The 26667-nt window shown below is 40.7% G+C and overlaps 1 protein-coding gene across 1 annotated transcript; it reads right to left on the reverse strand.

Moving 5' to 3' along the window:
* Nucleotides 1-121: 121 nt before the first annotated feature.
* LOC109404964 (GAS2-like protein pickled eggs) lies at nt 122-26667 on the reverse strand. Its single transcript, XM_062858625.1, has 6 exons — nt 26539-26667; nt 13091-13278; nt 8980-9151; nt 8463-8895; nt 2374-3464; nt 122-275 (listed from the first exon to the last, which is right to left on the reverse strand). Exons 1-5 carry the CDS (start codon nt 26599-26601, stop codon nt 2452-2454), a joined length of 1869 nt encoding a protein of 622 aa, XP_062714609.1. The 5' UTR covers nt 26602-26667; the 3' UTR covers nt 122-275; nt 2374-2451.

Raw genomic sequence — 26667 nt, forward strand, 5'->3', positions numbered from 1 at the left:
TCTTAAATGTTTCATTAGGAGCATGTAATCTCGTAGTAGAACCTCTATTGTGACTTCCGAAAAGCATAGCACTGACAGAATCGACTTTTAGCGAGTAAAAATGGAACCGTGAAGTTTTATGTTAATAACAGCACTTCCATGTAACACACACAGATATAAATGATATGGATATCCCGATGTAACTGATGATGCTAAGCGCGGATGATGGCAACTCATAAAGGAAACACTATATATTGTAGCACATAGTCGTTTCATTCCTGCATTTCCTTTGGGACCTGTGGAAGAGAATAGTATAGAAACATGTTATTGCTTTGTAATTATTTACTGAGCGCCATGTAGTAGGGTAAATCGTCAATTGTTGCACACCTCATGAGGAAAGCATGGAGTGTGCAACAATTGGTGAGTTAAGGTGAAACATCAAGAAATTCCATTGCAATTTTGGCAATTTTGCATACAAACTTTAGAGGCACAAATCTGATGAACGAAGCATCGAACCAAGCTACACTTGTGCAAAAAGAGGCAGCTTTTCGAAATCGAGAGCATCTGTTTACGAATTTTCAAGATCGGTGCTCTTGAAAACGTAAGTAGGGGACCAAGCCGGCCATTGTGGCAGCCATATTTGTATTCTGTGATATTTCTCCTTAAATCACCTCTGCATCAAGTGTACAATTTAGAAAATGCTGATAAAACCAATGGTCCTGTTCGAATAAGACTTGCTCCACTTTAGAGGAGGACCAGAAAGCACTTGGAGTGTTTGAACGACAAAAACGATGTTTTGCAGCGAAAGTTGAACCACGAGTTCACTGCCTTCTACGGCGAACCCAGCATCCAGGAAATTACTAAAGCCGGAATGACAATGTCGGCATGTTGCTAGAATGCAGATCCATATGATACTAGATTTTGTTCTGTAGTTGAATGGAAAACCCGTTAAGGAAGCAATCTAGACCAACCCAAGATAATTAATTCGAGCGCTCTACAATTCCTTATCAGGACAGAACAGTGTCAGCTTCTATCGATTCCCTATAAGTATCGAAAATAGGTCGAGCAGAGCGCAGCAATCATCATTGAAGGGATAATTTGCATTTTGTATTCCTCTTAACCTACTCTCGATATCTCGGATTTGGTTTCGGCATTCCAAACGGATACTTTGTGTTGATCCTATAAGGGTGCATAATGAACGTCATTTGAATAGAATGCGATCCAATTGCAGATGATTGAAAACGACACGCTCGTGGAATGTGGGTTGAATAATTAATCATTGACGTACTTATTCTGCTTAACTAACTGCATTCAATCTGTCCTAAAAGTTGTTAGAGGATCAAATGGTTGAATCGTTATCTGTCGAGACTGTATACTGATTTTGAAAAAAGTTATTAGAATAAGTCACAGTATTCGGTGAAAAAAATCACCGAAACTGGTCTGTAACTGTCTGTAAACAAGCAAATTACAGATTTACAGCGAAATTATTGAAATTACAAGAGAAAATCTGAGAAGTCACCGAAGAACAGCAAAAGCAGGCAAATTTACGGGAATACTGTGAAATTTTTACCGTACAGATCGGTGATGAGACAATTTTACCGAACTTACTGTGAAATGCATTTCAAAGCCAGCCATGCTGGCAGCTTCGAGCATCAGTTGTTTTAGTATTTGCGTAGCATTCACAAGCCGGATTTTCCAAAAAAAAATGTATGAAAATAACCGTATTTTCTAGATCTAAAACTTCGTAGAAGACGCCTACTGCGTAGAATTGAAAACACAAAAGTTATTCGAATAAAAATCGAATTTTTGGGTCCACCCTACCACAATTTTCAAAAATTGCTCTAGCGCAATATACAATATTATTGGCCTACAAAGTTGGTGTCTTCTGCAAAGTTCTTCCAAATAGATCGAAGAAAAACTTTAATATTGCTTTCAGCTGACTTGAAAACTGAAAAAGTTAAAAAAAAATATTTTGATATTTTGCGGGACCACCCTAATTTCAACAAACATAATATTATAGCCCATTAATAGTCTATTTTACGAAACGACAACAGTGTTGATATTGATATTAATATTGATTGATATTGATATTAACACTCACGGGCTTGGGCGCAACCTTCTGTCAAATTTTCATTCATGAAATGAGCGATCAGCTGATCCGAAACGTCTCGTAAAATGGCTCATAGTCCATTTTACGAGCCTATTTTGAAATCCGTCATTTTTTCTAGGTGTGAAACGACCGTTAATTCTATACTGAATATCGGTAGACTTTAGGTACCAACTGTTGGGTAAATTAGGCTGAACGTTGGTAGGTAATTCGAAATTTTATCAAAATTCACATAGTCCAAAAGAGATTCTAAAAAAATGTGAAACAAGCTCATCCCAACAACTCACCTTAGAACAGTGTAAGAGTCCTTTCATCGGCAATCATTGCTTAGCACCAAAACTATTCAATGACTGGTTGCGTCGGTGTCAGTACAGACCGGTGTTGGACCGAACCGGTGCCGGAATCTTCGACATACCCTTATTGTCCCGCCGTGGTGACATGACCGAGGGAATTTCCTTGCAGTTTGCGCCTTCGGACGTAGTGGAAACGGTAGAGCTTCGCTTGGACTGCGTTTTCGGCGAATTGCTTATGTTGCGGTCAACTACTCCGTTGTTGTTGACCCACGCGGTGGTGAAGTCGTCATACTCGCTTCCGCCCGGTGTCATGGGTTGATTCGATGAATATCTAGAGAGCAGTTGTTTCACCTTTTCAATGATTTGCGTATCATTTTGAGCACCCGCTGCCGCTTCCATAAGTTGCTGTGCCAAGGCCGACGTTGGTCCGGTTTTGCTAGGAGATGTGTTTACCGAATTGCTAACAGGCTTAATCTTCCGGCCATTCTTGTCGTACTGGGATGTCCTCACTGGAGAGTTACGGGATAGTGGAACTTGTGTAGAGTTTGCTTTGGTATCAAAAGTGTCTGCTGCGAGAGGTGTTCTTTGCTTGGTGGTCCTGCCACTCCAAGTGTTATCTTTCTGGTCGGGTGATGGGTTCACCTTACGAACGGATCGGTATGTGGGAATCTTCCTATTCAACGTAGATGCCTTGTCACTGGCGGCCGTTGAAGACCCTTCCGCACTTTTGCGTCGCGACGGCAAGGGCGACTTGGGAATCTTTGAAGCCGTAGTCGTTGACTTGGGCGTTACCGGACTGTTTGGATCATACAAATTTTCGGAAAATCCAGTCTTTCTTAGGCCAGTGCTGCTAGCGATATCGATTGTGATCTCATCATCAGTGATGAACACGCCGGATTTTGCAAAATTCGACTCTGGAGTGCCCACGGAATCTACAGTGTCCGGCAATTCTGCGATTTTGTCAACGTCGTCGGATTTTGCTGTCCCCTCATCCGAGATTGTGGTGAGATCCTCATCATTTGCTTTCGAACTACTGTCGTCCGTTGGCGTTACTTGCGAGTCCGAGTTTGTTTGCTCGAGATGCACTAGAATTAAATAGAAGAAAAAAAATAAAGCAAGGAAAATGTTTATGTTATTTGGTTATATGAGCGTTGTAGCCTTCATCATTTGGTAGAACTAAAGTGCCGCTCATTTGATCAATCGATTTTTCCTTATGTTTTGTGAAATGGCAATATTTGGCGGCGGTAGTCCCCGGCGAAAGAGTAGAAAGTAAGAGTTCTCACTGCAGAAGCGACTCTTCAGCGAAATAACCTGGATGAAATCCCGAATGCGGAAGAGTTCGTCATGGCATTGGGCAACAGTGCTAGGGACATGTGGCCACCAGGATCGTCAGGATGCGAAATGGCCAATTAGGGGAAGCTAAGAAAAACGGTAATTGGGGCGCGGGTGGGTCCAAAATGGTGGCAATATGGTCCACTGCACAAATTCATGCTGGCCTGCTTACTCTCACAGAAAATTTGACGTTTGGAATGTGCCGGCACCGCTCAAACGTCAGATTTTCTGCAAGAGTAAGCAGACCAGCATAAATTCGTGCAGTGGACCATATGGACGACGGGGACTATAGGGGACATTGAGGTCACTTGGGAATCTTGCAATACTCCAGCGCCATCATACATATTGTCCTCCTAAAAGAACGAGTTACGAAGTCCGTACTTGCAAGAGTAAGCGGCAAACCTTGAAGATTCGAACCTCGCCGAACCGAAGCAATACGGCAATACCTTCTGGTGGCCCCGGAGAAACAATGGGCTTGGCAACAGAGGGAACGGTTTAGGGTTATGTCGGAAAAGTAGCCGCTTCTCCTTCGTTGAGTCGGAGTTGGTCTCCGCTCTCCTCTCCCATTTAATAAAGCAGAAAATAGGCTACTTTTACGAGTTAAAAAAATGTATGAAACCTAGCGTGTGTATCAAGAAGAATATTCAAGCCGATATCGAAAACATATTTTAACGCTCCTCGTTTGTGTTGCTGATAGAATTTTGAGGTTAGGGGGGCAGAGATGAGCCAGCCTAAGGGCTGCAAATCTCTTAAATAAAGATATTAATATTAATAAATTTCACCGATTGCAGCGCCGTTGGAAGTCTTATTCCGAGGCAGTCGTCGCCCCAGGCTCCCCCTGCTCCCGATAACCTCAAACAAATCGCCGAACACATCGAAGATCTAACTTCCAAGATCCGACAGCTGCAAAGTGAGCTAGACTCCCTACGATCAACCAACAAAAAGCTCATCGACCGTCTCCAAAGCCGCGTGCAAGAGGTCAGTGGAGCGGAAGAAAGGTTTGCGGTGCAGCAAAAAGCGCTTGATGATGTTGGGCGTAAACTCGAAATCATCGAAGAGGGTGCTAAGCTTGCCAGAACATGCTCCCAAAGTGTGAACAACTGCAGGATAGCGATTAACAGGATCCCATACCGGTCCGGCGAAAATGTTACAACCATCGTAAAAGAGCTCTTTGGTTTCCTCGGCATCCCCGCCCTGATGTCGCACGTTGTTAATTGCTTCCGATTAACCGTTAAGGCTTCCAAATGGACCGACCGGTCCCTGACTCCTACCATCATAGTCATCCTCGATGATCACGAGGCGCGAGATGCAGTTCTCCGGCAGTACTTCAGAAAATACAACGATGTCAAACTATGCCAGATCCTTCCTGAACTGCCACTAGACTACCGGTTCACACTCAACGAAGTACTCCCCGTCACAACTTTCCGGATCCGCAACCTAGCATTGAGACTGAAACATAGGAAGCTGGTCCAATCGGTATTTGTTCGCAACGGGTCGGTTTCGGTGCTCCTGCCCAATCAACCTCGCTACACACAAGTGAAAGACATTGACCATCTCATCGAGCTGACCAGACATGTGGAAGAGGCGAACAACTCTTCGGTGTTCTTCGATGCAGTGGGGCCCGACACATCTTTTGCTTCTACATCCAAAACGCACTAGCAGTTGACGACTACACTTGATACCAAATGTCTAGAACCAACAATTCCAGCCTCCGTATCGGACACCTCAACGTCCGAAGTCTTGAACGCCATATTGATGGTGTCAAAGTTTTGCTTCATCCCTCCCATTACCACTTCTTTGCCGTAACGGAAACTATGCTGCGTCCGTCATCACCCATGGGACCAATTCGGGTCCCTGGATACAACTTTGTCCGTCATTCCCTTCCCACCGGACGTGGAAACAGAGCTAGATCTCACGGCGGCGTCGGGCTATACGTCCAGAAAGGGATCAAAGCAGTCCCAATCATCCCAACCAGGTGAAGACAACTCTACTCGACTGGAGTACCTCGCAGTACAAAGCAAAATCAACAACCACAACATATGTGTTGTTGTGGTGTACAACCCGACCGGATCCAATCCCCTTTTTGTACAGCATTACGAGAAACTGCTACTTGACCTTCAAGAATTCGACTTCGATAGAATCTATCTGGTCGGTGATTACAACATTAACGTTGCAGCGAACCATCTCAGCGGCAATGCGGAGGCCCTTGCTCGCATTCATTCTTTCTTCAACCTCACCATTCTACCAACCGCCGCAACAAGGATAACCGAACAAAGTGCTACAACCATCGACCTTCTGGTTACTGATTCCCCGTCTTCCATCCGTACGTCTAAGACACAGTACGGAAGCTCCATCTCCGACCATGAGGTAGTATACCTGATTGCAGACATCCATGTTCCCTCAGCCGCACCCCAAACGATGAAAGTTCGCAATATGCGCGGAATCGACATCGTTCGATTACAAGCTGACTTCTAAGCAATTGACCTTCAAGACGTCTACGAAACAAACGATGTCAATCGAAAAATCGAAATAACAAGAACAAAATTGCAGTCTCTTCTGGAAACGCATGCCCCGGAAAAAGTTATTCAAGTTCGCGATAAACGCACACCTTGGATAACTCGAGGCATAGAACAAGCTATCGCTGTACGAGATCTCGCGTATGCGCTATACGCCCGCAATCCCAACCGAACCAGAAATAGCAATCAGTGGAGGGAGTACGTACAAGCCCGTGATCGCGCAAAGACTCTGATCACCAACGCCAAGAAGCAATACGCCGACCGAAACTTCTCTGCTGACCTCCCTGCCAAACAGCTCTGGAGTAATTTGCGTAGGGAGGGAGTACACAACAACGAAAAGAAAGCCACACCATCCAACAATTTCGACGCCCATCATCTCAACCAGTTCTTCACGGAGGGGCATCTAGCACTTCCAAACAGTCGCAATGCAACGGTTCCGGTAACTCAGGAAACAGCACCTGCCCACGATCAAGAAGAACTGAATTTTCAACCCACCAGCGTAGAGGAAGTAGCTAGAAGAATGTTCGAGATAAGTTCAAATGCTACTGGAAGCGATCATCTCCCAATCTCCTTCGTGAAAATGCTGAGCCCCTTCATACTTCCACTACTGACACACATATTCAACACCATTATCGCAGAAAAGACCTTTCCGTCTTCCCGGAAAAAAGCTGTTGTAACACCGATTCCAAAATCAGGTAATCCAACAGCCCCTAAAGATTTCCGCCCAATCAGTGTCCTGCCATCGATCTCGAAAATCCTCGAAAAGATTTTGCTTGCGCAGATATCCTATCATCTAGACGTCTCCAATCCACATCTAATGGCCGCACATCAATCCGGTTACAGGCGGGGATATAGCACCACCACCGCACTTACAGAAGTCACTCACAACATCTACCAACATCTCGACAATCAACACTGCACAATAATGGTTTTGGTCGATTTCTCGTTAGCTTTCAACTGCGTTAAGCATCGAATTCTCTTAGACAAACTGAGCCGGGAATTTGGATTTTCCCCGGCGGCCTGTGACTTGATCTCGTCGTTTTTGAACCAACGAAGGCAAACTGTAAAGCACGGCGACGCCACGTCAGAGGATCTGCCCCTAATCGATGGAACACCCCAAGGATCGTGTTTGAGTGCCATGCTGTTCAGCCTGTTTATTAACAGTCTACCGAGTGTCCTGAAGTGCAAATACCAGCTCTATGCCGATGATCTTCAGATTTACGTTTCTGGCCCTATCAGTCAGGTTGATAGACTGGTAGACATCATCAACCGAGACCTGATATCAATCGAAGCTTGGATCCGGCACAATATGCTCACACCGAACCCTAAGAAAACCCAGGCAATTGTGTTTAGTAGGGAAGGCAATGTCATCAGGGAAGGCAATGTCAGAACGATATTGTCTTCTGTGGAGAACCCATTCAGCTTTCCCATTAAGTTACCAATCTGGGTCTTGCTATGGACAAGAGACTATGTTGGACAGACCAAGTCAACGATGTGGTGAAACGGGTCTACAGCACACTGCGGACTTTTCGTCGATTTCAAAGTGTGTTGTCGCTCGCCACCCGGAAAAAACTCGTTCAAGCTGTCATCGTACCACTGTATACGTACTGCGATGTTGTATACTACTCGGGATTGACGGAAGCACTAAAGCAGCAGCTACACCGAAGCTTCAAATCGGCCGTACGCTTTGTTTACGGTCTTCGCCGACGGGATACCACGGAAGAGGTATGCCATACCATTCTGGGAAGGGACCTCCTGGACAACTATAAACTTCGAGTCTGCTGCTTCCTACGACGCGGCTACCTCCGTGAACTACCGCCGTACCTGCTTCAACATCTTCAACCGAGGGCGAACATTAGAGCACGCTCCTTCGTCCTACCACATCATACTACGTCTAGTGGGAAGAGTGTCCTTATCAGCGGAGCATCACTCTGGAATCATCTGCCTTTGGCCCTGAAGCAGAAGCCTACACTAACAGCATTCAAGAGTGGTTTCCAATAATAATAATTTGTTAGATTGTCTATATTGAAAGCTAATAGGTTCTAATTGATTTCCTTCACTAATTACTAATGTCAAATTGTCCGATTCACCTTTCCTTGACCTGAGCAAAAGTTGTAATAACTAACAGGCTGCCGTTTTCTAAATAAATAAATTACAAATTACAAAATAATAATTTTGAGGTAAGGTAGATAGCAAATATGTATTAAGAACAAACCAGACTAGGTAGGTACATACCGCTAATTTCAGCATCTTCGTTCGAGGCTTGGCTGTACAAGGACACTCGCTTTTGTGCTTGGCTCGTCGCCGCCGTTCCGTTGGCCTGTATTATTCCCAAACTGCGATAACCCTCGTCGCTGATTTCGCTGCCGTTGTCACTGATGTTCTCGTATTTGCTCGTTTTGTCCTCACTGGAGGACTCAGTCTTGCTGCTATCAGTATTAGTTATAATAGAACCGTCACGATCGCACTCAAAGTGGACCGTTGCTTGGTGCAGTTGATTGCTTCCGCTATTATGAACGGTAGTAGTTGCTTGTGCTGGTGCTGCTGCTACTACCGTCGAACTCGAATCCAGCGAGTTTTGCTTTTTCTTCATATCTAAGCGACGGGGACTAGGCGACATCGAACGGCGAGTCAAATTTGGAGAAGCGAGGTAGCCCTTCTCGTGTGCCTGCAAAGTAAGGAGAAACAATTTGACATTTAATTCCAATTGTTGTGTGCTCCGTTCCACCATCGTCCAAAGTGAGTCACTTACGGTTGCCGCCGTCGTCGATTCATTGTTATGGGTAATTTTACGCTGAGCACTTGGACTGCGGCTGCGACTGCGCGCGCGGGATGGCGGCGACAACGTACTGCCCAGGCTATCCATATTGGGCGATCCAGTCTGTGCGGTATGGGTATTTGCCTTCCATGACGGCGTTGGTGATCTAAACGGAACAAATATGATGTGAAATTGATTAGGCATGTAGCAAAGCAGACAAGAACTCTAAAAGGATTCGTAAATATTAGTTTTCTTGTTTTGTCGAGGATTTACACCCAAACGAATTTAAAAATTTAGGCCTCGCTAATCCCGTTAACTGTTTTTGATGGCTTGCGCGTTTGAGTAAAGGAAAAGCTCTTTATTAAAAGAGCACTCGACTTTAAGCATTTTTTCAAGAAATTATTCAAATCAAGTTAAATAAATTAAAATTTTGGCTTATCGCCTTAAATCTTTCAACAAAGTTTATATCAAACTAAACTTTTTTTTACAGAAATATGGAACCCGATGGTTTCAAAAAAAACCTCTCAACTCTGACGATACATGTCAATGGTTGCTCCTCCGTGATTGATTAGAACTGGTATGAATTCCACTGAGATCCAACTGAATAAGAGACTGGGAACTCCACAAAGCGCGATTCATGCAGCTTATACCTTTTAGATCAATACTGGCGCTGGTCAAGTCCTCACAGTCAGTTAGGAAGAGAAAGGAATGTTAGGAGTGTGATGGTTGTTGTTACTAGAGACCGGCAAGCTGCAATATTCCCGATCAATTGGAAAGCTTAACCCTGAAGTTCAACAATCTCGATTCCTGGGAGGAAATTTTCTGGTTGAGACCGGCACTACCCCCTGCTGAGACGACATGGCCTGTTGAGGAAGAAGGAAGAAGGTCTCATCATAAGAAAATGGAGTTTTTGGAAGCAATCAGCAGAAAAATGATCCAGTTTGGTGAGATCTAGCCATTTTATATGTATAACTGATAATTACTTTCAGATCTATTCAGGTAAATGAAAATTTCAATAACCTACTATATTCATAAATATGCCAAAAGTTTGCTTTCTCGCCAAGGAAAGCGTCCCATAAACTCCTATCCAAAATCCAACTCCTGATATCTATGAAGTGGGCCAAGTTCTTGGACATATTCTGAGTAGATATCTAATCAACATTTCCTCCCCATCCCCGCTGATCGTAAGGACCTGGCCAGGTGTCGAGAGTTCGTTGAATGACAAGTTTGTCAAGTCCCAGGCATCTTTTCTGGCGCATTGAACGTCACTATCGACAGCCACCCTAGGATGTGTACTAGTATGGGACAAATATCAAATCCTCGCTCCAGTCGACTTTTTAGATCCCATTTAGGTCCCATATGAACTGTGCAAAATTTCATCGCAACCGGTTAAACTATAATTTAGCGCAAGCAGTTCAAAGTTTTCATAGGATTTACTATGGGAAAAGTTACACTTTCAGATAAAAAATCCCAGAGGTCGTCCCTTGTCTCCTTAATTCAAATCGATCAATGTTTCTTGTAGAAAAATCATTTATGAAACTTTCCTTCGAAGACCGCAAAACAATTGGATGCTTGTGGAAAAAGTTATTGATTTATTACCGATTAGTGATCCAATGAACGGCTTTTTGTTTTGTTTTATTAGCAGCACTGTAGCTGCTGCCTTGGCTGCTGCTGTTTCTGGAGGTGGTGATGCTTCCCGCCACCCCATGCCACAACGGCAGCAGCAGTGCTGCTGATAAAATAAAATAAAAAGCCGTTCGTTGGATCACTAATCGGTAATAAATCAATAACTTTTTCCACAAGCATCCAATTGTTTTGCGGTCTTCGAAGGAAAGTTTCATAAATGATTTTTCTACAAGAATCATTGATCGATTTGAATTAAGGAGACAAGGGACGACCTCTGGGATTTTTTATCTGAAAGTGTAACTTTTCCCATAGTAACATAGTAAATCCTATGAAAACTTTGAACCACTTGCGCTAAATTATAGTTTCACCGATAGCACTGAAATTTTGTACAGTTCATATGGGACCTAAATGGGATCTAAAAAGTTGACTGGAGCGAAGATTTATTTTTTCCATACAAGCGTGTACCATACTAATGTGTACGGTCGGCTATGCTATGCTATGCTATTACTCTGAAGTTCATAGCCATCGCTAGAACAGAAACGGGTTGAAATAGCCGTTCCCTTCCTTCCAACTTTCACAGCACAGTGTCAATCTATCATATAACGCCTACAAGTTATGCAACCAAGCGAACTGTGCCACTACTCACAGTTCGCTTGGTTGCATAACTTGTAGGCGTTATATGATAGATTGACACTGTGCTGTGAAAGTTGGAAGGAAGGGAACGGCTATTTCAACCCGTTTCTGTTCTAGCGATGGCTATGAACTTATAAATATACACTACCCGCCATCAATATGGAATCGCTTCATCTAGTATTGCAATACCCAGTGCCGGATTTAGGGGGGGGGGGATCAGGGCCCCGGACCACCACATTTTCGTCAATTTATTAGACTTTTCTCTTTGATTTCAGAGTTTTATAAAACAAAGTCTGTTAAAGGGTTGCCAGTACCTCCCCTGGCAATTGCGTTAGAACGAGATTTTTAGTTAAGTGTTCATTTTTTTATGGTGATCGACCAGCAATTGTTCCAGAGGTTGTAAGAAGAATCCACTTGAAATTTTCTTTGGATTTCAAAAAAAGCGACATCACCGATTGCGCTACAGTTTTTCTAGAATTTTCTTGAATATTTTTGCTATAATTTCTTCTAGCAGTTTCTCTATCCCTGGGCTTGGTTTATATCTTCCAGGAAGCATTGATTTTCGTCATACTTTAGGCTATCTATTAACTATTTTAAAGTTGCTTGTGTCGTTAAAGCTACTTTACAATGAGAACTGCTTCATTGAACCTAAAATGGGTTTATTACATCCATGACAAAACCTTAATAAATAATATCTAAGACCAGAAGGCATACTGCCCAAATTCTGCAAAGTGACGTAAGCGACATTGATAGTTTTGGCCCATTTTTTTGTAATTATGCATAAAACTCTTGCTCATCCTCTAAGTTTCTTTCCATAGATGATAGATTTCGACTAGATCTTGCACTCTAACACAACAGGCATACCACAGTGTTATTTTTACACCAGATATTACATATAATATACCAACAAATACCGACATTTTGAATGGCGCTTACGTCACTTTGCAGAATTTGGGCAGCATAGAAATGGTTACTTGGGTACTATGATCGGTCTACCTATAATAAGTATCTTTTCATTGAAAAAATAGTCAAAACGTTGTTGTAGAGCAGATTGTTTGAAGGCGTTGACGAAAATATCGACAATTTTTATTTGTTATTCGAAAAGTTTTATATAAGCTTGGTTTTAATGAAAATACGTCTAAGTCAAACTTTCATATGTATGGTTTTGATAGGTTTTGATCTACTTTTGCATTTTTCTAAACTGATTGAAGGAATTGTAGTTTTAAGGTTAACTATACAACGCCTGTCGTACTATCAAAGTTACCCGCATTATCAAAGTTACCCAGTTTTACGGTACTCGAGACACTTTATTACGAAAAATAATGAAGCACTACAAATGCATATTAAAATATAACATATTGTAGTAGAACCTTACGAATGCGTAATAAATTAGGACAACACATATGGACATACAGAACACAGAACATATATGTGTCAAGGAAAGGTTTACATCTCTAGTACTTAATCACGGACCGAAATGGCCTGAATGTTGGCAATCGAAATAGGATTGCGAGCCTCTATTCTGCCAGAGCCCTATAAACGTGCATTGATTCTAGGGGAATATTTACAAGTTAAAATAGCATATTAAACACAAAAGTAAAACTTGTAATAACTTTAGGTAGAATGAATTTCATTTTGTGCTTTGAAGTTAGTTTTCTTTCCGATAGATCCCCCAAACAATCCAAAAAAACAGGAAACGTACCCACACCAATTTCCAACAAAATAAGTTTCATTGGGTGTGCATTTAAGAAACAATTATATTACATTTAAATTCAATTCGCCTAATAAGAAATTGGACCAGCCCAAACGACATTCAGACGAGCTCGTCGCTTCCGCTGACACTTACCGCTCGTAAACCACCTGTGCCTTGTGCAGCTCAATGCCGTTGTTCGACTGGTTTGTTTTGGTAATTAGTCTTGCGGCCACCGATGAGCGATGCTGCGCCTTACACCGACACGGGTCGTGCTTATCCAAGTAGTGCGAAAGCGTGTCCCAACCTCCGCCGACCCGAACCATTACGTGCGACCGTAGAATCTGCAAGGACACGGAAAATGCATAGAAGAGGAAATCAATTAAAAACTAAACTGCTGCATTGCGGTGAAAAATATGAAGCGAAAAATCAATAAAGCCTTTACGTTTTTCTCTAGGTCACGTGGTGACTCATGCAAACCGTCGTTTTTTTCATTGCTTTTTTATTTGTGAGCAAGTATTGTTGTCTTAGCATCATGTTTGATTTAACCGAATATATAGATACAACCTTGGATGGTTCAAACTCAATGTTGTTTACACTAATCGATAAGCCGTGAACATACAAATCTTCAAACAAACCGTAAACATTCAAAGCTTCAAAGCTATTTTAGTTACGGTTTATAGTTTGGCGAGTATAAGGCAACATCCATTTATTACGAAACGCTAAAATCGGCATTTTTAACCCCTCCGTATTGTTTTTGTATGAAAACCCTGTTGTGCGAATGAAGGTAGTTATTAGCCTTGCTTGTTAGGTAGAAATTTTCGTCTTGCCCAAACTTACTCACTTTCAGACCTGAGCACCCACGGTGGTGCAGAGGGCCGAATTGAAAGATCTCCTTCCTGCGCGATTGCCAGCCATCGCCTTGACCTGTGGCCAGGCCAAATTTTTGTCGACTTCCTTTATTTCCTTGTTGAGGTTGCGCCGCCATGGGCCTCTGGGTGTGCCTGCTGGGTTCCAATCTAACGCTTGTTTGCAAATTTCGTTCCCGCCATTGCCGACCCAGCTCCACTTTCGCTCCCGGTTTTTGATGACATCGACGATGGAGCTCCACGTTGGAGATCCAATTGTGAGGATACCGTGCACGAATTATATACCGCAAGCATCTATTGCGCTAAGACCTGCACTGCAGCCGTTAAGTGTTCTCCGCTGATACACACCAAGTTTCACTGGCGTACAGCAGGACAGATTTCACGTTCGAGTTGAAAATTCGGATTTGGGTGCGTCGACTAATCTGGTTGTTTTTTCATACATTTCTAAAACTCGCAAAAGCAGCCCTCGTCTTCTTGATCCGTGCACCTCAACCCCCTGAAGAAAGCGTTAGTCCTTGAAGTCGTCGCCTTTGCTGGGGCGCACCGTGTTTGTTTACGAAATTTCAGTTTGGCCAATCTTATAATTCATTTCATAATTCATGCAATTTAGTAATGATCATTTTTGCATATTGTGCAATGCGTTAAGTGTTCTTTGTTAAATTTCCAAGACGCGCCAGTATGAAATTAAATTTAGTCCATTTTAAACAACAATTAAATTAAATGTGAACTAAAACGCCTGCTCCAACAGAAAATATCACTGTGATTCCTTCTTAATGCAACTGCCTATTCAAATCAACCCCACGTCAAGGCTTCACTCCACTTGAATGTAGATGACAGTCATTTCCAGGGGGTTGGTTCACCTAAGTCGATCTTGGTACCACCATCGGCCGCCATTTGGCTACCAATATATTGGAAGCATTCACCATTCTCCACGGCTTGCCCAGCTACCGTGAAGCTGGAAGGGTTGACCGTGTTTACATCCAACGATTTGGTCTTGCTGACGTTGATGGTGCGGCCTGCCGTCGAGGAGCGATCGTATATTATTGTGTATATCAGAGCGCCGTTGAGCTAGGAGAGCAACGTCATCAGCCAGTGCGAAGTCATTTAGATGCTCCATGGCAATGGACTGCCACAGCAACCCACGATTTGGTTCACGATCAATCGCACCTACCCGGATCTCGTCGATTACGATGAGGAAAAGTAGTATCCGTTGCCTTACTCCAACAACAACCCGAATGATATCGGACAAGACACGGTTATGCAGTACTTTGTACCTACACTGAAGTTGTTTTACGCGGTTTTTTACGCGATTTATTTTACGCGATACCGTGTAAAAATAACCGCGTTATTTCAAAACACGTCGTAAAAAACCGCGTTATTTCAAAACCCGTCGTAAAAAAAACCGTGTTTTTTTTTTTCAAAAACACGCGCAAAATAGTCAGGATCACTTCTAACGTGACTTGACTTTTTTACGACGTTTTTTGAAATAGACACATTCTACCGTGACGTTACAACGTTTAGACGCATTCGTAGTCAGATTTTCCTCTATAACTAATGAAAACGAGCGTAAACCGCAAAATATTTTTTCATATTCGGATTCCTTGTAAAATTTCTGATATATTTGACCTATTGAACATTTAGTTTTCATTCTAAAAACGTGTTCAAAATGCGTATTTGTAGCGTGACGTTACAACGCTCTGGAATCCGACCCTCTCTAACGCGCTACCCACATCTTAAAAAATCTGCTCGGATTTTTATGATATTCTGATTTTTTTTTTCCACCATTGAAATCTATTGGTTTGTTCTTCAATTCAATGCAATAAAACATTTAAATTTCGGATTTGTTTTTGAATAATCGACTTTTACATTTCGTGACGTTACAACGCCCGTTCAGTTTCAAACAGGGTTCTGCTTGCGTTGTAACTTCACGAAAATGCACATCATGTTAGAATCAGCATAATCAGCCAAATTTATCCGAATTTGTGAATATATCATTGCAGGGCCCATATAGCCGAGGCGGTAAACGCACGGGTATTCAGCATGACCATGCTGAGGGTGACGGGTTCGATTCCCGGTCGGTCCAGGATCTTTTCGTAAAGAAAATTTCCTTGACTTCCTTGGGCATAGAGTATCTTCGTGCCTGCCACACGATATACGCATGCAAAATGGTCATTGGCAGAGGAAGCTCTCAGTTAATAACTGTGGAAGTGCTCATAGCTGAGAAGCAGGCTTTGTCCCAATGAGGACGTTACGCCAAGAAGAAGAAGAAGAAGATCATTGCAATATCTTCACTGCTGCAAGGGGAACTTTATTCTATTGAAAATCCGTTTTGTGATAAATGGCTCGGAGGGCCAAGTTATTGCTATCAATAGTATGAATACTCCTTCATGATGGTTAATGACACCGGCACCCATCTTTGGTTTAGTATCACCCATATTCTTCTAGTTTTGTTCCAAAGACTAACGCGCTTTCGCACCGCCAGATATTTAAAATTTTCAGCATATAACTCATCACGCCGTTGAGATAAGGCACATTCTACCGTGACGTTACAATGTTTCTACGCATTCGTAGTCAGACTTTTCACTATAATTCATAAAAACGACTGTAAACCTCAAAATATTTTATCACATTCAGATTCCTTGTAAAATTTCCGATAGGTTTGACCTATTTAACATTTAGTTTTCATTGGAAAATCTTGTTTAAAATGCGTATTTGTAGCGTGACGTTACAACGCGCTAGAATTCGACCCCCTCTACCGCGCAACCAAAATCTTGAAAAATTTGCTCGGATTTTTATTTTAAACTGATTTTTAACTGATTTTAAACTGATTGAAACACCATTGAAATTTATTGGTTTGTTCTTCAATGCAGTGAAATAAAACATATACATTTCGGATTCGTTTTTGGATAATCGACTTTTACATTTCGTGAGGTTACAACGCCCGTTCAGTTTCAAACAGGGTTCTGCTCGCGTTGTAACGTCACGAAAATGCACATCATTTTTGAATCAGAATAATCAGACAAAATTGTCCGAATTTGTGAATATATTATTGCTTTATTTTTACTGCTCCAAGAGCAACTTTATTCTATTAAAAATCCGTTTTGTGATAAATGGCTCGGAGGGCCAAGTTATTGCTATCAGCAGTATGAAAACTCCTTCATGAAGGTTAATGGTACCCATCTTCGGCCTAGTACCACCCATATTCATCTAATATTGTTTCAAAGACTAAACCGTTGATATTCATTACTTCGCACCGCCAGATAGGGTAAGTGTACCAATTATGGCTATAGTACCAATTATTCGCCATAGTTGATTTTCACCCTTTAACGATATATATCAACAATGAAAAAAATTGTGAACAACAGATCACGTTCACAAAAGATGGTTGCACTCATTTAAAGTCCACATTTTGCTTAAATTATGGTAGAAATAAATCATTTTCCTTAAAATTTCGGCTTCCTTGCACCCTTTTTCGCCATAGTGTACCAATTATGGCTAATCCCATAAGAAATGCATGCAAATAGTGCGAAAAGGAACCGAAGTTAAAAAATGTAGCCATAACTGGTACAGGGTTCCTATCATTGGCACACGCTGTAATAAATACTAAAAGTAGTTTTGGCTCCGTTTTTATATTTTTCCTGTAAAGTATGGAAACTAAACTACCTTTTAACATATTGGTGACATTCGTTGGTCTTCTCATTATTTTTGTACGAATAGTTTTCCTTAGGTAGTGCCATAATTGGTACAGGCACCCTATTTAGATTTTGCAGCATAAAACTAATCACGCCGTCGAATTAAACATTTTTTCAATAATTTATGCAATGTCATTGATTCAATTAAAAACGCTTTAAGATGTGCGAGCAGTTATTGAACCAAAGACATACTTGAGGATCTGCATACCACTTAGGGGCATCAATTTCTGTGATCCAGAGACAAATAGACCTAATTCTGACAAAAAAAAATCCATCCTATATATGTCAGAGTCATAATTACTTAGAGAGTTAGTGTCTTTGGCAAAGTTGTTTGATAAGTCAAAAACTTACATCTGATTTACTATTTGATGTGAGATTCAGACACAATGGGCGACGCTTATTAAAAGTTTACAATAGTTTAGAATTTTCCAAAAAGTTTTCAACAAATTTTGATTAGTTGAGCAACTATTTTTTGGCAAAATCTTTGGGCACATTATAAGAAGTTACAACATGTTAAATATTTTTTGAATAAATATAAAGTGCATTATTTTTCAAAATTTCAACTACCACTAGTCAGTTAGAAACATGAACAAAACGGCCTTTAAACTGAAAATTCTTGACAAGATAAACAACTTTTCCAAAGACATCAACATTCTAAAAGTCTAAAGTTTAAGTAATTAGAGTCCCGAGATACATGAGTTTCAATTTCGTAGGTGTTACGTCTGTTTGTCGGTGATTCATGTTATATCAAAAATAGATGTAACACTGACGTAATATCCATCCCATATATTTCAAGATCCTAACTATTTAGACAGTTGGTGTCCTCGACAAAATTGTTTGGCTGGTCAAGAACTTTCAATTGATGGGTCGTATGATTAGGAGGCGCTAGAGGGCATACACATGATTAGTTTTACTTATCTTAGGATCGTGATTAATTGGAAAGATGGTTGCTTCATTAAAGTTGTTTGGTAGATCACTAGACTTTCAGTTTAATAGCCGCATGGTATTAATTTCTACCACACAGTGGTAGCAGTTGCAAATTTTCAAAGGCATGCCACTTTTAATAATTACCCAAAACACATTCAACAAGCCGTAACTTTTTATAAAATATATCAAAAATTCTCAAATTTTGACTGATAGTTCCTCATCTTGTTATCTGTAATTTCTACAATTTTGGACTTGGTTGGTTAGCTCTACACAAAGATGGAGCGCTTTAAGCAGAATCATATTTTTGACTGTGTTCTATTAACTCTTATATCTAAGGAATAAGTGAATCAAATCAAATTAAATTTTGAGAGTTAAGAATTATATATTGATCTTTGATTACAATTTGATTTGAATGCAATATGTCCAAAACGAATAAAGTTCCAGCTTGTAGAATACTTTTCAAGAAATTCTAACCCCTTGCCTGCTTTTGCAAAATGGAAACTAACGTCTTCTAATGGCAAAATCTCACATCTATTGGTGAATCAACTGCAAGTCCTTTACTTACCAAACAACGTTACCGAAGAAATCATATTTTTATGTAAAAGGGATCCTGAGAAGTATGAAATTTAAAATTTGTAAGTTCTCTAGCGCCGCCTGTTGGTGGAACTTTAAATCAAACTGTCCATCAACTGTAAGTCTTTGACCAACACAATAACTTTGTAGTTTCGTCAGTGTTTCGCCTGTTGGCCACTCATATCACAGAAATTTTTGGTTTGAGTGGTATTAGATGACGATTAAAAGTTTTTACATTATTGCAGTACAATTACATCGTAGATTTTGGCCAAACACCATCTCCCCCGTTCTTCGAAAATCTACGTAGTTTATTAGCCGGCAATGGTACGCAATTTATAAACGATATCTCGAAAAAGAGCTCATACACAACGAGAACGAAACTGTTTTGAATATAGAACTACGTTTGTCCAATTCAGAAGCCGTCCAAGCCAGAAAGATTTGGTCTTTTCCACAGAACTTTTTTTCGTGACGTTACAACGCAAACTTCAACCAGGTGAAACTCAGGCTTCCGTGAACCGATTTTCTTTTTTTTTTAGCTCATTTGAAAGATCTTTTCGAGTACAAAGAGCATACAAAATTTCATATTTGTAACGTTTTCCGTATTTGAATAAAATTTAAAAATGTTGATTTTTCGTGACGTTACAACGCAATAAAAACCCATACTATGATCAGCCATATTTCAAAGTTGTAAAGTCTTCCGATTAAAAATCTTTTTTTGCTAAAAAATCTACATACATTTATTTACAAATGATGGAATACTTTTGAAAAATCAGTGTGTTGGTGTTTAAAATACGATAGTTTGGATGAAAAGTGTGCCTAAAAGACTTAAAATCACGATTTTAATGTTAATTCTAATACTCGTTCAATTTATATTTATTGTCATACTAATATCATGTCGAATACATTTTTGGATGACAAAAGTAATGTAGAATGTGATAAAAATGTCAAATATGTCATTACTCAACTTTGAAAAGTTGGTATTGATGATACGGGGCCCGTAGAATGTGTCAATAACGTCGTTTTTTTTACGATGGTTTTTACGACGTTTTTTTGAAATAACGCGGTATCATTACCGTCGTAAAAAAAACTTCAGTGTATGTGCTTCAGGCCGATATTTTTTTCAAAGACACTTGACTGTTTGCGATAAGGGTTGTTGGGCACCTTTACTAAGATGGCCTGATCCAGTCGACCGAAAATGTCGAGGTTTACCATATGCAATCGACGCCCGGGTCTTTGTTCGACTTCACACTACGGATGGCTGTTTCTATCACCTGCAATGATGAAGCTTCGGTGTTGACACGAGTAATGAGTCGAACCCTTGGCGGATCATGCTGAGGTATTGGAGGCGTGGCCGACACTCCAAAAAGATTTCCAAAGTGCTCGAACCAGTGTTTCAGGTGGTTAGCCGGGTCGGTCAAAAGCTGTCCAGATGTGTCTTTCACGGGCATCGTAGCATGTAGCATTCATCGCCGTGAGACATCGTAGAGGAGACGAATATCGCCGGTATTTGCGGCTTTCTCGCCCACGCTCTTTGCGACTGTCTGCCCACGCTCTTTTGTCCCGACTACATGAGCGCTTTACTTCCTTCTCAAGAGCCGAATAGCGCTGACGGTCTACGGCTTTGGCGTTCCTTCGTTCCTCCTCCTTCGTATCCTCCTGCAGGTGTCATCTATGATGTGGGTGCGTAGCTCACCCAAATTATTCTCGCCAGTGGCGATGAAGGCGTTCTTGATGGCACTCCATTGATCTTCTACGCTTCCATCTTGCAGAATATCCGCAGCACGGTTCTTCAGCTTTTCACCGCAGCGTCTTCCAGTCAGCGTGTGTTGAACCGGCAATTGTCGGATCCAATCTTCGCGTTAAAAACGCCCATGAAAATCTTTATATCACCTTTTGGAATCTTATCCACTATAGCATTAAGTTGGGTGTAAAAGTTCTCTTTGTCTTGCAATTCGGCAGCATCGGTTGGCACGTAATATTGGATCATGGTAAGGTTTTGAAACCGTGTTTTGAATCTGGCAACAATTATCCTCTCATAAATAGCTTCCCCCCACCTCATGAGTGCAGCATGAACGCGAGCGCTGAACAGAAACGAGGAGCGTGTTCACCTCGTAGGCCAGAGTATAGCAAAAATCGACCCGGTGCCAATCTGCATGTATTGTATTGTACATGTATTGTCCAAAGTTCGATCAACGTACTTCGCTCAGTCCTAGAATCTCAAGCTTCATACGGCACGCCTCACTAACTTGTTGTGTCAGTTTACCCTGCTGGGCTAGGATCAATACATTCCAAGTTCCAAGTTCCAATTCTTGTTCGTTGTTTCGCGCTAAAAATCGTTGCCGTTGCATCAGTTCGTAATCTTTCATTTTCGGTTTCTGTAACAGTTTTTGGGTTACGAGAACAGTGGATTGTTAGCCTCAGGTTCCCTGTCCACCGTGGTGGGACTGGCATCTTAGGTGTAGTTTCCAGTGGAGGAGCATTTCACACTCAGCTGCTGGATGTCAGAACAGGCACTGTTTGAGCCGCACCTCCTTGGTGAACAGACGCTCGAGACGTACTTCCTCAATCTAGTTGTAGTCAGAAGGATAACAGTGCTCAGGCTGCACTACCAGCTAAGCACACAACTCTTAGCTGGCGGTCTTTGTCATCGCTTGACCCGTGGAAGCATGAGGTAGGAACTTGTGCGGACCAGAGCTATGTTGGACGCTCTCCTTATCGACCCACCGTTTTGCAGCCCGGTGATGGTCGAACTGCAACCAAAAATCTCTAAACCAACAATGTATGGTACCGACGGCTGCCTCGGCACGACATAGGGCGACTGAAACAACTAGATGTCGCCTCGCCAGGTGTGGGAGAGCTTCATGAGGACGGTTGAGGACTGTTAGAGTACAGCTGAAGCAGCCATCAACGAAGCTGAGAGCACCATGGGGACATCAAAATAGTCAAAGGAATGATTTGTTCGATGAGAGCCTCTTGACAGACAAATGTAATGTGATCAAAAGTTGGAAGAAGTACTTCGACGAACATTCGAGTGGTGAAGAAGAAACTACTACGATAGCACAGCGGATAATGGTAGCTAAGTCCCTCGCTGAGTGAAGTAGAGGATGCCATTCAATAGCTGATAAGGATGATATTGTAGCACCGGCTAGTGTTAACCGGCTGATTGGCAGGACCTGGGAAATGGAGGGGCTACCGGAGGAGTGGGAGGAATGCCGTCAAGTTAAAGTGTGAGAACTTCCGAGCGATTATCATTTCGAATGCTGTAAAAAACGAACTTTATTGCATAATCTGAAAATATATTACCGTCAAGTCGCCAGTCACCGTGGGGGTTCCATTCACCGTGTGCCTTCGAATATTTTTTCATTATTTGCATACTACAATTGAATGACATGACAATTTCACGTCCAATACAACAATACAACACTAATGAATTATTACCATGTCAAATATCTGGTTAGAAACTTTTTACAGTATCATTTTGACACTATAAAGTGTGTTTACATAATGCAGTATTTTGCTCGTTCACTGCATTCGTAGTAAAAAGCTGTGCTTATGTGATTAAAGTGATTCACTTAATGTATTAACGGTTTTATTTCACCAACAAGCAATAAAATTCACTTAGGGTATTGGTTCTCTTATTAAGCATGTGGCTCCCATTTTCATCCCACGAAAAACAAAGGATTGAAGCGCTGTTTGTTTTGTTTCTTATTTTTGTATTTTTTGTTAGAAGTGAGCACCCATGAAAACAAAAAGAACGGAGTCAATCGGTGCCGTAATCGCTTGTTTCCGATTAGGATGACAATGGGAGCATGTGATTACTGATGGAACACATACCCTATCAGGCATATCCTCTAACTCCCGGACTTAAGCTGCTTGCAAATAGCAACAAATCGGCATTGCAGACAACTTACTTCCATAATACCACTGCCGGACAGTGGGGGTTAGAAGGAATACACACACACACACACAACACATACCCTATCAGGCATGTATTTTTCATTATCGAAACAAGTTCACCTAGAAAGTATTTACGATTCCACTTATTTTTTAATTGAAACAAAAGGGCACGGTTAAAATCAATAATGGTCTCCATTCACCGTGCCCCATATAAGTAGACAAATTAAAACATTTTAACATTCGTTTTTTCAATAAATCTTGCAAGTTTTTGTTTAAGGGGCTGTCCATAAACCACGTGGTCATTTTTTTGGGACTTTCCAACACCCACCCCCCCCCCCCCCGCGTGGTCATGAGTCCATACAATTTTTTTTATTTGTCCATACAATAGGGTCATTGGCCAAACCCCCCCTCATGACCACGTGGTTTATGGACAGCCCCTAATATGAATATAAATCTGGAGCTCGATTTGAATAGGTCGTATGTGCTTTTGTCGATATAAAATTCGATCAGTTTATTTTAGTTATTGTAGAAATATGGGAGATATTTTGGAGACTTTTAATGATGCAACGGAAAGCCTGTTTTGTAAGGATTCTGCTGCATGTATCAACTTTGATCAATTTCAATAGTTTTCGCTGTAATAAGCGAATCCTACTGATCGAATTTTTAATCGACAAAAGTACATACGACCTATTCAAATCGAGCTCCAGAAATGAAGAAAATCACTTGGCTAGGTTGTTTTGATAATTTTCAAACAAAATAGAAGGAAGCTTCCGATACACGATGAATAGGTCTCCACTACCACGGAATCAGGCAACCAATTTTTGTGAAAAATTTCTAAATTTTGTGGTTATTACTTAAATTGTAACCTATAATGAAGACAATTAACAGCGGTAACAATGGTGTTTATAAGATTGGTGTAAAACGACAGCCCTTATTCGCCCCAAATCTGCTTAGACCCACGGTGAATGGCGACTTGACGGTAGTGCGCACCCTACATAGGGAAAAGGCAAAGCAGTTATGTTTCGATGGCGCTGATCACCATTTTTCCAAATCACATTCAGCCAGACCGAACCAAATCCCTTGTATTTTAGAAACAATTTGTTCTAAAAAAAAATCAACTGGTTTTGGATATGTACATGTGTCATGTTGATGCATATCATGCTGATAATTTAAGACAGGAGCCGTGAAGCAAGGTTAATTAGAAAATAAAGCTGGAAGAAAAATCGAAAAATTGCGTTATCGCAAAAATCATCCTTGAAAAGAATGTTCAGAAAATAAATAAATTTAGCATCATAGGGCAAAGAAAGACTTCATTTGGAATGATCACTCTTGCTCTGTTTCTGCACATGTACAGCTTATGGAAAGAAGCATGGGTGGGGAAGGCTGAGCTTAGAGGGCATCCCCCTTTCAAAAAGGGTGATACGGTCAAAATTTGGTCACACATTTTTTTTCATAGCTTTAGACTGCGTACACCAAAACAGCTGATTTTTGGACCAGTAATGCTACATTATATGTAGCTTGTACTGGTACCATACAATTTTCATCAAAATCGATTAAATATTGGTTGATATATACCTAAGGAAAACTATTTCTACAAAAATAAGAAGAAGACCGACGAATATTTCCAATATGTCAAATGATTGAGTAGTTTCCATACTTTACAGGAAAAATAAACAAACTGAGCCAAAACTACTTTTAGTATTTATTACGGCGTGTGCCAATGATAGGAACCATGTACCAGTTATGGACACATTTTCTTATTTCGGTTCCACTTCGCATTATTTGCATGCATTTCTTATGGGATTAGCCATAACTGGTACACTATGGCGAAATAGGGTGCAAGGAAGCCGAAATTATAAGGAAAATGATTTATTTCTATAACAATTTTTGCAAATTGCGAAGTTTGAATGATTGCAATCATCTTTTGTGAGTGTGATCTTGTATCTACACAATATTCCTTGTTGTTTTTCATCGTTGAAGGTTGAAAATCAACTAAAAACAATTTGAGGTACTATAGCCATAAGTGGTACACTAAGCCTAGATAAAACCATCGACCTACCTTTTTAAAATTTTGTACAAAGGCGCTCCATAGTAAATTTTCGGAAATTCAGGGTCAGTAAAGCACAATTTTGATAATAGAACTATCAATACTGCTCCGATTTTTATCAAAATTTTACAGTATAATACTATTATGAAAATATGTTCTTAGTAAAATTTTGTAAATACTTTCAAAGTTGTAGCAGTATGAATATGAAAAAAACTGACCGGGTGCCACTTAAGCAAATATAACTTTGTAACGGCTGGATCAAATTGAATGAAATTTTTACACAACATTTTGATATCCATACTTCACAAACAGAAAATTTTTCATTGAAATCGGTTAAGTATCTCTGGCTCTATAACTAAAACAGTAAAAATGTGTTCTTATTTGTGCACAACATTTTAAAATTGCAGATCTCAGGGTTAAACAATATCTCCGCAAATACTAGACCGATTTTGATGAAAATTTTATGGTACAAGCTACATATGATGAACCATTACTGATCCATAAATCAGCTGTTTTGGTGTACGCAGTCTAAAGTTATGAAAAAAACTATGTGACCAAAATTTAACTTGACTTGACAAAATTTGACCACCTAAACAAATATAACTTTGTAACGGCTGAAATTTTAACACAACATTTTGATATGTATACTTTGCATGCAGAAATTGTTTTATTGAAATTGGTTCAGTATTTCTGGTTTTATAAATAAAAGAGTAAAAATGTGTTCTTATTTTTTTAAATTTGCAGTTTTTGGGATTCACAATATCTCCGCAAATACTAAACCTATTTTGATGAAAATTTTAAGGTATAAATTACATATAATGTACCATTACTGGTCTAAAATTCAGCTGTTTTGGTGTACGCAGTCTCAAGTTATGAAACAAATTTTGACCGTATCACCCTTTAGTTCAAACTATTTTGAGATCTCTATGCTACCATACTATACACGTCCTTTGCACACACGCTAACGCCGCTCAGCACTAAAGTGCATAATTTCCAGAATACGCCAAAAATGTGTAACACTTACACATTCACAAAGCCTGTGTCCACAGATTCGTTAAATTCGCAATTGTACGGCGATCTAGCTAGGTTTACTAGTGACCTTGGAAAACAAAAAAAAAATCAACATTTCGCATCTAGACAAATTGTACGAGCTGTTTTTGTGAATGTGTAACTGTTACACATTTTTGTGTGGTCTGGAAATTATGCACTTATGAGTAGGGCTTACACATTCGGTTTTAGCGTGCACGTGGAGAGCCGGATGTGGCAGCTGAGGTATGGTTTTCAAACGATCCGGTCAATTTGTTTGTTTCGCTGACAACATGTGACGTCACTATTTGAGTTGTATAAGATCAGCGATAGAACAAAAGAGACAACTATAATGGCACGCAATGTTTATCTGAGCCACCTGTAACTGTACCTCATTGATATTGAATCTGATTGTGCTTGACTTGAATATAGTTTGTTAAACTAATAGACTAACCAACGTACCCAATAAACAATAAATAACAAGTACAATTGCACATCAAATACCTAAGCGGTGTAGGGTAAAAAAAAAACAATTTCTTGAGCCATTTTGCCCGTATGAATCCTTGTACTTACCCGAACAAAAATAAGCACTTTGGTATCTCCGATACGATATTTTCCTTCCGATACTCGTACCATGGGAAATTGTGAGGGGCAAGTGCACTTTTCCACCAGATCTCGAACCTGAAACGAAACAGACCAGAC

Source organism: Aedes albopictus, chromosome 3 (genome assembly GCF_035046485.1).
Source record: "Aedes albopictus strain Foshan chromosome 3, AalbF5, whole genome shotgun sequence".
NCBI lineage: Eukaryota > Metazoa > Arthropoda > Insecta > Diptera > Culicidae > Aedes > Aedes albopictus.

Bases quoted from the DNA above. Each gene is read 5' to 3' on its own strand.
- LOC109404964 (XM_062858625.1), bottom strand. From the start codon at position 26,601: ATGGTACGAGTATCGGAAGGAAAATATCGTATCGGAGATACCAAAGTG. The intron at 13,279-26,538 runs GTAAGTACAAGG...GTGTCCTTGCAG, and splicing joins AAGTGCTTATTTTTGTTCGG to ATTCTACGGTCGCACGTAAT. The intron at 3,465-8,462 runs GTATGTACCTAC...ATTTAATTCTAG, and splicing joins CGAAGATGCTGAAATTAGCG to TGCATCTCGAGCAAACAAAC.